The sequence below is a fragment of the Phalangium opilio genome, unplaced genomic scaffold (genome assembly GCF_054372755.1).
Source record: "Phalangium opilio isolate 3A_F unplaced genomic scaffold, DU_Popi_V2 ptg000017l_1, whole genome shotgun sequence".
NCBI lineage: Eukaryota > Metazoa > Arthropoda > Arachnida > Opiliones > Phalangiidae > Phalangium > Phalangium opilio.
The window spans coordinates 5,931,648-5,946,808 of record NW_028324151.1 but is presented as its reverse complement, the minus strand read 5'-3'; the positions used below and the strand labels follow the sequence as shown (position 1 = coordinate 5,946,808).

The following is a 15,161-nucleotide window of genomic DNA, read 5'->3' as shown; positions in this document are numbered from 1 at the left end:
ATAAACCGAGGAAAATATGAAATACTATATCTTCCTTTGTTTTCAAATAGTAATTAGCTATTTTTAAAGAAATGATACGCTCGCCTAATTCTCGACTAGAAATATTTTATCGCAATCTCCGTGGAATACAACTTTCGATTTTTAATAAAAGTAACCGCAACTAAAATAGCATAGGGGATAAAAAATACACAATGGAAACTCGTTCAATGGGTTAATATCATTTCTCCCGGAAAATTATGACTTCAGATATAACGTGATGTGATTTCGTTTCTTTGTAATTCTTATATCATAACTCTATAATGCTCTGAAAAAGTATGGGTCGTAAGGATATTTGCTAAGAGGACGTGTTCTTCGTAAAAATGTAGAGGGGTGTGTCCTGGTGGCGTAACTGTCGTTAAGTTGAAACAATCGCCTACTGTGATCGCAATAGACCTTTTCGAGGTAAAAAGGGGGTAGGTAACCCTCGGTACACATTGCGATCTCTGCGCACTCTCATGATATAAAGACTACAGCGCAGGCGCCAAAAGCGAAATGGAAGGCAAAGTTTTACCCCCATGTCTTTCCCTTTTAGTTACATCGAAATGGTCTATAGGCCATGCCTCTGTTTTGTTCAGGATTGGAAGAGAAACATTATAACGTAGTTGACGCTGCAGTCTGTTTAATTTTGTCTCGTGCGGACAATGCCAATGTTATAGGCCCCTACGGAAGACCCATACTAGGGGAATATAGGGTTATTGTTAAATATACATGCTAAAGGAAGTAAATATAGATGTTGGTTTTTTTCACGTTCGACAACGTCCGGACAGGAAAATATGATAGTTACAAGCTTACATAGATAAGACCAATTTTCCCATTGAAAAGCCAGTTAAACTATGAGAATTTGCGTTTTAACTTCTGAGAATTGATTGTAACAATGTAACAATGTAACAACATTGGTGAAAATTATTTTTTATCAGCGCATCTGAAGTTTCTCCAATACGTCGCTAGGTCAATCAAAACAGAGAAAATAGACAAACACTTCAGCTTGGGAACTGATTTAAACTACATTTTCTAAACAGACCTTATAATCAGGGAAATATCCTCCAAAATATATAAATATCACCTTGATAATTGTACACATACAATTATTCGGTGTTTAACCTCAAATTATCCCACAAATATGACCTTTAAAACACTTAAACGGATGCCAAAGCGACCGTATCAAATCGTATTAACCTTAAACTCTAATATGCATATATACATACAAAATCCCGGATCATAAAAACGTGCAAAACGCTTTTGCTTTCACCAAAAACTCTAAAGGTCGTCATCAACCCCTTCATCCATCCTTTTGTTAAAAAATACCTTGTAATTATTTTCCTGATATTTTTCCCCCTAATAATAACTTAACGCTATGCCAAAACAAACATGAAAATATGAACCATTTTAGTACAGCTTAAGAGCTACCTCAATAGTACCTTAATTTAATACAAAATAACATAACAAACATCCCACGTACGAAGGCTTACCACTTTAATTATCAAAATAGCTCGAAGAACGTAAGGTTTCTTAAACCCGGAGTGGGAGGAACGAGGAATTATACTTTGTATTATTCAAAACTATTGTAAATATAAATTATTCCGACTTATAAGTATTTAGGAATGGTCTAGTGGCGACGTTAGGTTTTTTTTATATGCGGGTAGTGACGTACTGGGGGTGCTGATCTTTAAGCTCAGATATAACCGGATGGGTGCCCTCGTATTTAGGGTGTAACTATATCAAAGAGAGCATCACCCGCTTTAAAGTATCACGATTCTGAAGTCACAATGCTGTTGTTGTTAAGAAAGTGCACGGTCCACGCTGTTGTTTATTATTTATATTATAGGGTCAGCTTCCCTTTAAAAATATTTTAACGTCCTTATACTCTACAGACCTAAAGAGACAAATTTATGTTATTTCTTTTTATTTTGACTAAACAATGGTCGAATGGCAGTCCGAGAGGTGAGCCCGAGTGACCGCAAGAACCAAAATCTCGCACGATTCGTGCAGTTCGCGAATTTCTAGACTGTATACGTGTGTTTGTGGTTTTAGTAACGCGTCGTGCAATTTGTAGTTGACGGTTCTAATGTTTATGTCCCGTTTGCTCGTGTGTATATCGCTGTCGTTATGCATTTTCACGGATACGATTCGACTTTAGTGCATAGTTTGCCGGAATTTGGAGTAGATCAATATTTCAATCTTTGGTAATGTTAATAATGTGTTTTCTTTATTAATTCTAATAATATGGGGTTTAAGAATCTATTTTTATTTTACAAATTTGAAATTTGAGCTTTAGTAAATACTGAAAAAATATTAAAATTTATTGTTGGATGCAACGAAATTTATTAAAGGTTAATTAGCTTAATTAGAAAATATTAAAGAACGGTTTAGGGAGCCTGTATAGACCCCAATTTTTAACAGGAGCTAAAAAACAATGTATTTCGGTCCCTTTAATGCAGTTATAAAGCAATAGCAACTTTTATTTGTTGTGGACAATGGTCAAGGCTCAAAAATATTTTGGGAAATCAATTTGAGTCGAAAATGTAACTTCTATCTATCTCCATTTTGTTTTCCACAAGGGACACTGTTTTCGAGTTAAGATTGGTCAAAGTATTTTACGGATGACACCTTAAATTTAATTAAGAAACTGATTAAGACAATGATTACTAATTTAATTAATTAAGGGGTCATCCGTAAAACACTAATCAAATCATAAGTTCTCGAAAACAGTGTCCCTTGTGGTAAACAAAATGGAGATAGACGGAAGTTAAATTTTCGGCTCAAAATTGATTTCCCAAAGAACATCCCCCTTAATTTATGCCAGGGTTATCAAAAACACCCTGTATAACCTTGAACCTAAAGATGATCAATAGATGTTCTTGAACTCATATCTCCGCTAAAATATACCTCATTACTATTACAATATATCATAGCATTGATCTTCCAACCTCGAAAAAAAGAATTCTACATCCCATCACAACTACAATAGAATTTCGCATAACCTTTTTCAACGCCAATTCTGTTAAATTTTTCACCGTATTGTTGTAAAAGATCCCTTTTTGATAGATGGGACTTGCATTATAATAATATATAACCTCAAAACAACATTAGCCATTTTGAATGGAGGGTGCGGATTTTTTCAACGCTCTCGCTTCCTTCCCGGCACTTTTATTATTTAATTTTCGCTCCCATTTTTATAAAAAAGCTGGCTGACTAATTTTTGGCGGGACGCTGTGTTATCAAGAAGCTATATCTAGTTTACTAGGGAGAAGGTATAAGATGCCTAAGTATTCGCGCGCCATAGTCCCAGTCCCCTTTTCAAAATACAAGGGGGGGACGTAAGGGCTATTTCGCCTCTCCTCAGTCGGAAAATATGACTGTAATTTTCGTCGTGAGTTTTCAAGAAGCAGTGAGATGCTGGTTGTAATTTAGAGGCGGGGATTAACTCCGGACCTACGTTTGGACTGGAGATAAAGCTAGAAATGTGGCGCGAATTTATACCTTCTCCCTAGTAAACTAGATATCACTTCTTGGTGTTATATTATATTCAAAAACTCCTGATTTCATAAAAACACCCTTTGCTCTATTATCTATTTATTTATTTATTTTTTCGTATGCAAAATTCGTGATCTTTCTCAAGGGCGTTTTATTGTTTTTTATATATTTATGTAATGCGGATGGAACTTCATATTTGCATATATTTGCTTAGTTCAGATTTTTGGGTTATTACCTGTTAATAATTAATGATTACGTGATGAATTTTATAGTAACAGGAAGTTAGGCTTAGTGTAGTAGTTTCATGAACGGATTTTGAAAGGTACAATAAAAAATCAACTGATATGTGTTATTTTTATCTGGTTTTTAAACTGAAATTATAAGTTTATTATTTAACCCAAGTAGATAGTTTTTAGTTTTAGATTATACTGCTAGAGTTGGTTTGAAATTAGGCCCTCTTTAGTACAAATTCGTCCTAATTGACTTTCATATTTAATTAACCCTTTAAAACCAGTGTTTTAATTCGTGTATACATTAATTAATTTTAAAAAGAGCAATATTTATTCAGGATATGAATTAAACTTCAATCGTAAATAAAAACAGGTCTCATAGTTATTTAGAATAACACCTGAGATATTCAATGCCAAATCAGCTTGTCAGGTAATTTTTAATCATGAAATTCAACATTCACCACCTACTGAGATTTCTCTTAATAACAAATCTTCTTCAACATTAATAAAGGGTAAATCAAAATCAAAAGATGATTTTTGCAAAATTAAAATCACTTCAATATCATATCACGTCATATCACATCAATCACAAATGTAGCGGTTGTCATGTTACCGTCAACTCCAAATGACATAAACTGTCAGATTTGATTGAGAATGTTTAATTTCATGGGATAATCCCATACGCGTGAAGACACACCTAAAATAATAAACAGTTGTATACCGTGGATATTGCGGTTGTAATATTCATCTAGAATTTTAATTATTTAGTTTAAGTCGTCCAGATATGTGCCCCAGATTTGTTTACCAAACCTCAAGTATACAGGAAATCAAATTTGTGTTGTCCGTGCATGCGGTTATGCCTTTTAGGGTCGTATTTGTTTTTATGTTTTGATTTAAATACCTACGTTGCATGAAAAATTATAGGGCGGTATATGAATAATTATTTATTACGCTATGATTAAGATATATTCATGATTACTATTATTACACGAGCATTAATAATTTATTAAATATTACGTTAGATTTATGTATGTAAATAAGGGAAGGCGCATGCTTGCATTTTAAACTCTTTAGTCCTGATATGAGAGTAGAGCAAAGTTTTTTGTTAGAATGATGGTTTTTAAGTAACACCCAACTTTACTTGAATCTGCCCTTCAACTCTGGTTGTAACTTAACTTGAAAAACAATTACTGAATGGATGGGTTTTAGTTATTTTAAGAATTAGGAATTATGGCGTACGTGTTCTAGTTTGTTTTGATATTAAATTAAAATTTAAATTTAAATGTATTTAAGTATACGCCCTAATGGGAGTGTTTATATATATATATTATCCGTGTTTGTTTAATGAAAAAAGGTGTAATCCAGGTGATGATGGCAGGCAAGGATGGAAAATTTGTAGTGATGTAAATTTTAAATTCATACTTTTGACACTATTAGGTATAAGGAAATTAAGGTGGTTCTTTTTTATAGAAACAGATTCTATATATAAGGAAAATGTCACTATAAACTACAAAGTCCCGTTTGGTGGATTAATCCTTAAGCCTTTTTAATCCTTTCATTTTTATTTCTCTAAATTTATAGTCATTTAAGATTAACCAGGGTCGTGAACCGGGTACTATATAAGTAGTTTCTATGTCTACAAATATTTTATTTTATCTTTAAATCTAATTAGGGATAGGTTCAAAGCGTATCTAAATTTAACATCAAATATTCCTATCTTAAAGTTAATTTGCATATTACAGTATCAACTTACTTCAATACGTAACTAACATTCACTGATTTCAAGTCTGAGAACATAGAACTTTTTATACTCGAATCATGAGAGTCTAGATCATGGAAACATTAGAATATATTCTAGGATGTGAATGAATAAGTTCTATATTCAAATTACATTTACGATTTCGCTCTTGGTTAAAAGGTTTTACATTAAGTCATAAACTTCTACTAACAATACAATCAAAAATACAAACGAGCTAAATTCAATTGAAGAGGAAATCCAGCTTTAATAGATTTCTATTATCCATATACATAAATCAACACCGATTTAGAACTTATAGAAGTCTTACCTTGAAATTTATCCGTTTCTTACGCGATTGCATTACATAAATTTATTTAAAAAAAGAAAATAACTTAGAGGATTCACGCGTAGGTTTGAAGTGGTTCAAAACTCTTAATTTTATTTTTTTTTCTTGTTCTTCTTATTTTATAGTCAAGCTTTCCATAGATTACCGGTGATGGTGGTTAAATATATTTTGAATTTTACTTCCTCGTGTTTTCTGTATAGACCAACCTAGTTTGAACCAGAAAAAAAAGAAAAATTTGGTTTCTTTAAAAATCGAATTAAAGGTCCTCCACGAAGGTCAAAAACGCGGTCAACCGTGTGACGATCAACGTCTGTGTGCATGCTTGATGTTAATATTTAAAAGGGGTGAATTTAAAATAAAAAAGAATATATATATATAAGACATTCTTGGCAGCAAGGAAAATACGGAATGGTTTCACAAAATACTGGATTGAAATTTTATTTTCGAAAACGAGTTAGTGTCAAAGAAAAAAGAAATGAAAAGACGTGTTAGTAAAATTTAGAAATTGAAGAGTGAATCATGGTTTTCAGTCGTGTCAGTTTTCCTTTGAAATTTGTTGTAAAATATGTTTAACACCGGATTAAAAAACCCTTTATTTAAAATTAGGAATTTATGTACAGGGTGTTGCATAATGAAAACCTGGTAGGTTCAATTGGAAATCGATTTTGAGTTGAAAATGTAACTATTATGACATTTGGTTGAAATTGTCACTGTTTACAAGTTATGATTAAAGTTATTTAGGGAAAACCCCTTATATTTAAGTGAGAAAGTGAAAGATAATCCTAATTAAAATAAATTAAGGAATCATCCATAAAACAAACTCAAATTATAACTTGTTTAGGTTGACCCTTAGGACAGTAAAATTTCATGGAAATTACAATTTCAACTCAAAATTGTTTTCCCATAGAACCATATCACTGTACTTCAATCCTATAATATCCCTATTATATTTAAATTAACTTGACTTAAATTGAATTAAACGCGTAACGAAAGTTTTAAAATATCTAATTGGCTCCTACATTTTAATTAACGAAAAATTAAGGCGGATGAATTTCTGATGTTAAACCATCATAAGGGAAAACATGGTCTTGGTCAAGCGTGGTTGATTTTAGTCAGATTCCAAATTTATTAGTTACGTATAGTTATACTCGGGAAAACAGTGAAATATATAGATTAATCAAATTAAATCAGACCGTTGTTAAGTAAACCATCGCTTTCCGCTAAGGAAACCAGTTTAAATGCGTAACTTATAAACAAAAGCGAACAAACCAGAGCGCGTAGCGAAAACGCACCGCTTGTTTTAACATCAAATATTTTAATCGAATTAACCCGGCCATTATTCCGTCGTCAAGTCGTTCGCGGCGTCATGCTGACAATTATGTTAATTTCCTTAACACCCCCAACCAATCTAAAAGGAAACGGTAACAAAATTAAAGTAGAATAAGTTATTAAAACAAATGCTGAATTCCTTCTTTAAGTGAAGCATGCACGTGTTCCAAATTTGATTCCAAGAATCGAACTAGATCAAACTGAATATATTGTACCCCATTTTGCAAATGCCTTTCTTGTTAACATGAAGGATTTTCATAAGCGATTTGACTGCCAAGATTGTCAAAATTCAGAGAAATCTTGACTTGAATGTCTTATTGGAATTTGAAAATGTGTCCCCAAAATAAACACGACAGGAAATTTGAATCCTAAATTATTGATTTAATTTGTTCCTGGATATAAGAGAATAATATCAGAAGTATATAATACTTATCTTCGAGAGAAGTGTACCAACCACAAAGCGGGGTATTTGTAACATGATTCTTCCCAACATCAGACTGATACATTTATTATAGCAAGGTTACTAAACCTCATCACATACGCGATAAATAGTTCCATATTCATTACTCTATTAGAGCTTAACTATTTGCCAAGGCGCATGCTCATGTGGATATTTGTCCCACGTCAAGACAATCAAGGTTTGTGCCTGGTTGATTGCTGATGATTTAGTGAATACCAAACAGTTATGGAATCTAAAGTTTGATGACAGGAGAGCGAACAAAATGGGTTTCCTAGCCTGGGAAAAATCATGTTACATAACTAAAGTATTAAGAGGATACAGAGTGTCATCCTTCTTCCATTATCCCCTTCTGATAATATCAAAATAACAGAGAGGTCGTAACGTACATGCAGTACATGATCCACATTAAACTATAGAAAAGTTTTGGCTATCTTTTCCTTTTTTCCTTCCTTCTTGACAAGCGGTATAGTTTTAAATTTATGACTATAGGCCTATAAGGTCTTCTATATTCCTTAATTCCCATTTGAAGTTTTTTTATCCCCCAACATCAATAAAGGTACTTTCATATATATACAGGTAACAGGTAGCTTTCCCGTATACCTGGGTTTGGAATTTTCTTTGGAAAATTAGAGGAGACTTTTTGTCAGCGAGTGAGTACCCGCGAGGGTCTTCGAAAGATCCAGCTAGGGTCCGCTTTATTCTGGTTTCAAAATAAAATTAAAACACGCTGACTTTTACGGATCACTGAGCGGTCGACGTACACGTTCTATTTGGGTGCCTGTTATTGGTCGTTTTCTTAATTTGGTTAGATTGTGGTCATGATGGTGCACGGCTAGCTCTGATGTGATGGTTTTTTCTGATTTCTTCAAAAGTTCTTTATGGATTTTATATAGGCGACTTGTTTATTTTAGGGGGATGATACGATAAATTATATTGAGGATGTTGTTTTGAATTGATAATTGATAAGAATATTTATGGTTTTTGGAATTGCCATGGTGACAAATCAATTTAAATGGCCGTGATCCGTGGATGAATGTATAGTTTAGATTTGCCCCTGCTATGTAATTAATTTTGGTTCCACGTGCAGGGAGGTTATAAGGTAAATAACGAGACTTTGACCCGATTTTCTGTTTTTGTTTTGTTAATAGTTGATAAATAAATAAGTAAACTATACTTTTTGATGTTATCAGGGATAGATTTAATTTTAGAAGTAGGAATGGAGAACAGAGTAATCTGGGCGCGCGTCAAAGTCCCGGACCCCCTTCCACGGGACGGAGGGGTATGAAAGAAGAGGCGGGTCATAGCGACAGAGGTGAAAAGGAATTACGTATTTTTCGCCGTCCCCGTCAGCAATGTCATCAAAACGTAGTTTAAATGAGCCAATTAGATAAATTAAACTTTTCGTCACTGGGCTACGAGTCGGACTGGAGTAAATACTAACCTTTCTCCATTTCTACTTCTAATATTAAATCTATCCCTGATATTAGCAATTGGAACCATGTTTTTATCTACAAAATTATAGAAGGTACGAGAAATTAAGTTTCCGTTATGGACCCTACCCGTTAGGCTTCTCCGTGAAGCACTAGTACCACCTGATAGATTTGTCCAAAGAGAATATATTGGTATATTCTCTTTGATTTGTCCTATCAGGCAACATTATTTTTTATATTACTAATATTTTTTTATCATTAAACCTCTTTGGATTACATTAATTAAAATCAATAACTTTTACCATTAACAAATCACGCATGGATCATCTTAGCAAAGATCTATTTTATTTTAATTATAATTATACGGGCACTAGGAACAACCTTTTTTTCTTATTTCAAAAAATTAAGGAAACACACCCAAGTTTTTTAACCCTCAATCATACACATATAAATATAGCAGCAGCAAATCCATCAGGACGATTTTAAAACACGATAAAATTTTTAAATAGAATCGTATCTTTTAATTAACCCAAAATTGAAAAATCTCCGAATATACTTGAACATAGAAGAAATAAAATAATCTCTTTTTTTAATTTCTAATTAGCCTATATTTTTTGATACACGAAATATAGATTTGGAAGGATTTAAAATGAACTAATGCATCATCCAACTTTATCATCTTGGCCTAAAGCTCGGAGATAGTCTAAAAGGCTGAAATGTCCCCCGTAGCTAACGCCAATAGTGCCTAGCTACGTTTGACATTGTTATATACCTAAGCTGAAAAGTACGTGCCTGGATTTCTAAAGTTTCAAAATATTTCGATTTATAGCAATTTGTTAGGTGTACAGCGTGGATTAGCTAGCTACTCATGGGCGATAGTTGCAATGGGTGAATAATAATTTGGTGCTTTTCTATATTGTGTGAGAATTGTAGGTTTTAATTCATTTAGATTAGTTTAAAGTTAGTATACAGCGAATATTAATTTTGAAAATGATCTTGTATCTTATATTGGAAGTCATATACTTCGTTAGTTTTGACGTGTTGGTGGAACTTTACATTTTTATATTATATCAGGGATAGATTTAATTTTAGAAGTAGGAATGGAGAACAGAGTAATCTGGGCGCGCGTCAAAGTCCCGGAGGGGTATAGAATTTTCTCGAATATCTAAACCACTCTATACAGAATTTTTTTAAGTTTGATTCAACTCTAAAATTGCCGTTCAATCACTCTTAGGACTATCCTTAAACTTAAGATAAAATTACGTGGTATTTATCTATTTTTAAGCGGCGTAAAATATTTAAATTCGCATTCATTTTAAATAATGTAACATATTCAAATAGGTTGCGTGTCCCCTTTTTTCAAAGCCTATACTTGAAGGTCTTTGCATGCCAGGGATGAGTAGAAGGGAAGAGGAAATGCAGGCGCTTTGAAGACTGACCAGTGTATCTTAACTCCCACAACAGAAAGGGGGGGAAATGTTATAAAACTTGGTTATAACTTATCACGTGACAAGTAGCATCTTGATAAGTAGAAAAAAAGCTTCCGATGTCTGTATTTGCACGAGACTTTTTTGAAAAATAGGCATAGTACATTTTGTGTTGGAGACAGTAACCCTCGTGACTAGAAAGAACCTATTAAACCCCCTATCTCCCACTGTGGGTGTAAAATACAGTTTCACCCTACAATAGACCTTTTCGACTTAAAAAAGGGGGTAGACAACCGTCAGTATTGAGACATACATTGCCCTCTCTGCGCACTCTTACGATAACAAATAACTACAGCGCAGGCGCCAAATCGCGAGATAGAAGGCGAAGTTTTACCGCCATGTCTTTCCCTCTTAGCTACATCGAAATTTTCTAAACGTCTCCCTTTTTACAATCTCCCTGTTACGGGTCCCCTTTAGGCATTATTTTTTCTTCATTAAGTATATATTATTCCGTAATTTCTTAGTAATTCGGCACCAGGCACGTATCGGGGTAACGTTACACTTACTCGGGGTAGTGACTCTTTGGAGACGTATATCCATTTCTTTTAAAAGGCACTCACTCCCCACTCTATCAGGTATGGTTTTTGTACTCTTGGGGAAATATCATCACGCGGTGAGGTGTATTTTTAAGTAGGCGTGTATACCTAGATATGGTACGTGATTATATTTAACGAGTACTTTGCCGTATTTAATTTTCCCTTTTTAATTTATTTTCATTCTCTTTTTTTTTAATTTAAGAACTGCCCAACCTTTTATTATATCTGTAATTTAAACTATTAAAAACTATAAATTAAATTGAGGTTAAATATACCTGAATATGTTTATTTTTAAAGGATAAGTCTCGTGTGTTAAGAAGTGTACGCATTTTTAGCTAAGTTCAGCAGAATATTGCCTTATTGCTACGTAAGGTTTCTTTATGAAAAGGTTTGGGGTTTAGGTGTGGCAATTTGCACTACGTTATGCAATTTTAATGTTGCAGTCAATTGCACTACGTTATGCAATTTTAATGTTGCAGTCAATTGCACTACGTTATGCAATTTTAATGTTGCAGTCAATTGCACTACGTTATGCAATTTTAATGTTGCAGTCAATTGCACTACGTTATGCAATTTTAATGTTGCAGTCAATTGCACTACGTTATGCAATTTTAATGTTGCAGTCAATTGCACTACGTTATGCAATTTTAATGTTGCAGTCAATTGCACTACGTTATGCAATTTTAATGTTGCAGTCAATTGCACTACGTTATGCAATTTTAATGTTGCAGTCAATTGCACTACGTTATGCAATTTTAATGTTGCAGTCAATTGCAGTGACTGTGTACGATCCGTGTTAAGGCCTATCATCTTTCAAAAATCGTTTAAAATCATGTGGAATAATTTAATATCATTTTGAACGCAATACGAAAAAGAAATTTAAAAGATCAGTCAATTATTTCAAATCAAATAATTCATTATTTACTTTTAAATTTAAGGTCGCTGTTAATTGGAGGGCCATATTTCAAGTTACTCATTTAATTTGAAACTAGCCTGTTCTTTAGCTACCTTCTACTGTGCATTGGGACCATGCTTAATCTCTCTATTTACAAATTTTGACCAACTTTGATGTCGCAGATCATGTTTTAGAGTTCTCGTTCAGCTCTAATGCAAAATCTTAATCCTTTTGACAAGTTTCTCGAGATACGTCCTTTAAAATGCTACATTTCAATATATATTGTTTATTAACACGTGAATTGTATGTATAGGAAATTTATAGTTTCATTAAATTGAAATCTTAAAATGAGAATCTATCGTGATACGGGGTTATTTTTGAAGTATCTTTTGTTGTCTACTTTGTATTGACAGATTGTATTGTGAACGGGCTTTGATTATTGAGTCACGATGTAGAAACATTTTGCTAATATTAGTACTAAAGTATAAATACATTCGTTGATGATTTTTCCCAATTGAATTTTGATCGTCAAGTTTTTTTTTATAACCCTGAGGGTCTTAAGTTCTACTATACTACCTCTATAAAGCTGTTTGATGCATTTTTTTTAGCTAGTTTAACTTAGTTCTAAAAGATTGTAAGTTGGTTAAGATAGTGTAACTAATGTTTATATTATTATAAGATATGTTTCATAAGTTTGTCACTGGTTACAAACTGGAGCTTGTCATGAAGCGACGTCTGTCATAGATTCAGGGTAAAGCGAAGACGCCTGGTGAGGTGCTGTCAAAGGCTTAGTAAAGCAGACTAAATAGGACCTAGATGGAAGTCCTGCAAAATTAACCACCGAGTGTAGGACTTCAAATCTCGCTTCCGTCGTTCTCCCTCGAACTAGCTCGAGCTGTAAGCACTACGAAGTATATTTAGTGTCATACTTATGAAACATATCTTACAAACTTATGTTTTATTGTAATTAAATGACGTAAAGTGGTGTAAAAAGAAACTAATTCAAAAGCTTTAGGAGACAATTTTATTTTCGATGGAAAGTAGTCCATGAAGTGCCTTGTGCATTCCTGGGCGGTCGCCTTACTTCCTGTATAATTCTGAGCTCTTACTGGATCACGTGTTAAGATTAAGACCATGTGCTCGTAGCTCTCCAAATTTTGCAGATACAGTCTTTAGCCACTAAAGATTTATACGAATTCTTCGATTGTATGTTCTAAATGAAAATTACCTTTTATTTGTATGAATGTGTATATTTTTATGTCAACGTTATTCGTTAGCTCGAGGCGTTATATCTTAATGAATTCTATTTTGTTTTTCTTAATAGGTACGGACGTCGAAGCGTGCTGAAGTGGTTATTACGCGAAGCTAAGATGCCGGCCCTCGAAAAAACGGCCACGGGGGCTCTGGCCTTACATTATGCCGCGGCCAAAGGATGCCTCGATTGCGTCAAATTACTTGTTGAATCTTGTACAGATCTCAGGTAAGAAATATTTTCAATTATATTTCTTTAATTATTTTTAATACCTCTGAAATTCCCACTAAACTGTCAAAAAATATATAAATTTTCTTGAAGTTCCTGTTACTAAAATTCGAAATTTTATAGGAATATTTATTTATAACGAGAAAATTAAAATATGGCGCGTGACATTTAATTTAATTGCATTTTTCGTAGTTGAAAGGATCGTTAATGGTAATTATTATAACAGGAATTGAAAAGGATAATTGGAATTTAATTTACGGTCGGGAAATATTTTGGTATTTCCGATATAGTGCGGAAGAGATTTAATCATAGTTATTTTAAAAAGGGTTTGTGGAAATACTTGAAATATTTTAAATTGCAACTTAATTATAGAAAAAAATAAGACTTTTGCGATATGTGACAAAACGAGTAGACCTACTTCATGAATTTGTTTAAATTAATATTTCAAACGCATCTTAATGGGTCCCTATATGAAAAGTCTGGAATAAATTAAGGGGAATGTTCTTTTGAGTCGTAAATTATATTCTATCTCCATTTTGCCGTCCGGGTCAAAGTTTTTGAGTTAAGAATGTTGAGTTGAGTGTTTTATGGATGAACCCTTAATTAAATTAGTGATCATTGTCTAAATCAGTTTCTTAATTAAATTTAAGGGGCCATCCATAAAGTACTTTGTTTGACCAATCTTAACTCGAAAACAGTGTCCTTGTGGTAAACAAAATGGAAATAGATTGAAGTTACATTTTCGACTCGCTCAAAATCGATTTCCTAAAGAACATACATCCCCCTTAATTTATGGAAGGCAGACTTATCAGAAACACCCTTTATATTAGACTTATAAAGCGTTTAGAAGTTCTTGTAAAATTGGAAGATGTATGTAGAATATATTTCAAATTCAATTTCTTATGCGGATTTCAGTTTGGAGAATGTATTAATTCTTTCATTAGTCTAACCCGATTACCCGAAACTATTTCACCTCTTTCAAAACTACAAAACAAAACGTTACACGTAGCCTGCCTGTCCCAGTCTCCGTTTGACGACAATGTCAAGCATTCTGAGATCCCACTAAGATGGTAGATGGTAGATAATCTTGGCCATTTCCTGAGTTTTTGACAAGGTAGTATACGGACGTTGGCGGACGCGTTACAGGGCACCTTTTGTAATCCGATGATTTAATATAACCATGTATTCCCTCCCTTACCTTTCCACCATCTGCACCTCCTTCTTATGGAAGAACTAACTAAGACTTGCAGATCTCTATCTAGACCGGACTCTGTAATCAGATATTGTTTTCTGAAACATAAAACTGTCGCTTGACGTTCGTTCGTTCGTTGTATGCCTATGTCTACGTTTATGAAATTATAATTCCATTGTTTGTAAGCAGACGTTTCTCTCTATAGACTAAACAATGTTTTTCTTTTTAAATTCTTTAACTTACCGGTCGGTAGCCGGTATTATGCAAATTAAGGTTAAACACTATATACACCTTCCTACCATAAGTTAATTTTAAAAAGAATTAAGTCTCTATTCGAAAAGGTTATTGAGGTAATTTTCTTTCTTTCATCGCGTCGCGTCTGCTACAGAAGTAATATTACAAAGGAATACATAAAGCTACTAAGAATCATTGCGCCCCATATATTAATTTTGTTGGCCGGAGTTGAGTACTCAATTATGACGCCTTTCTAACTGTGATTTCATTGGTTGGTGGCGGTAGCAACGA

At 33.4% G+C, this 15,161-nt stretch overlaps 1 protein-coding gene across 2 annotated transcripts in view; it reads left to right on the top strand.

Annotated features, from left to right (window-relative positions):
• Nucleotides 1–15,161, top strand: part of f (espin protein forked) — a 108,059-nt gene that overhangs the window by 64,587 nt on the left and 28,311 nt on the right. For both annotated transcript variants that reach the window (XM_089866591.1, XM_089866592.1), the window contains one exon: nt 13,289–13,444. In XM_089866591.1, the coding sequence (XP_089722717.1) occupies nt 13,289–13,444 (156 nt within the window). The remainder of the gene's footprint in view (nt 1–13,288; nt 13,445–15,161) is intronic.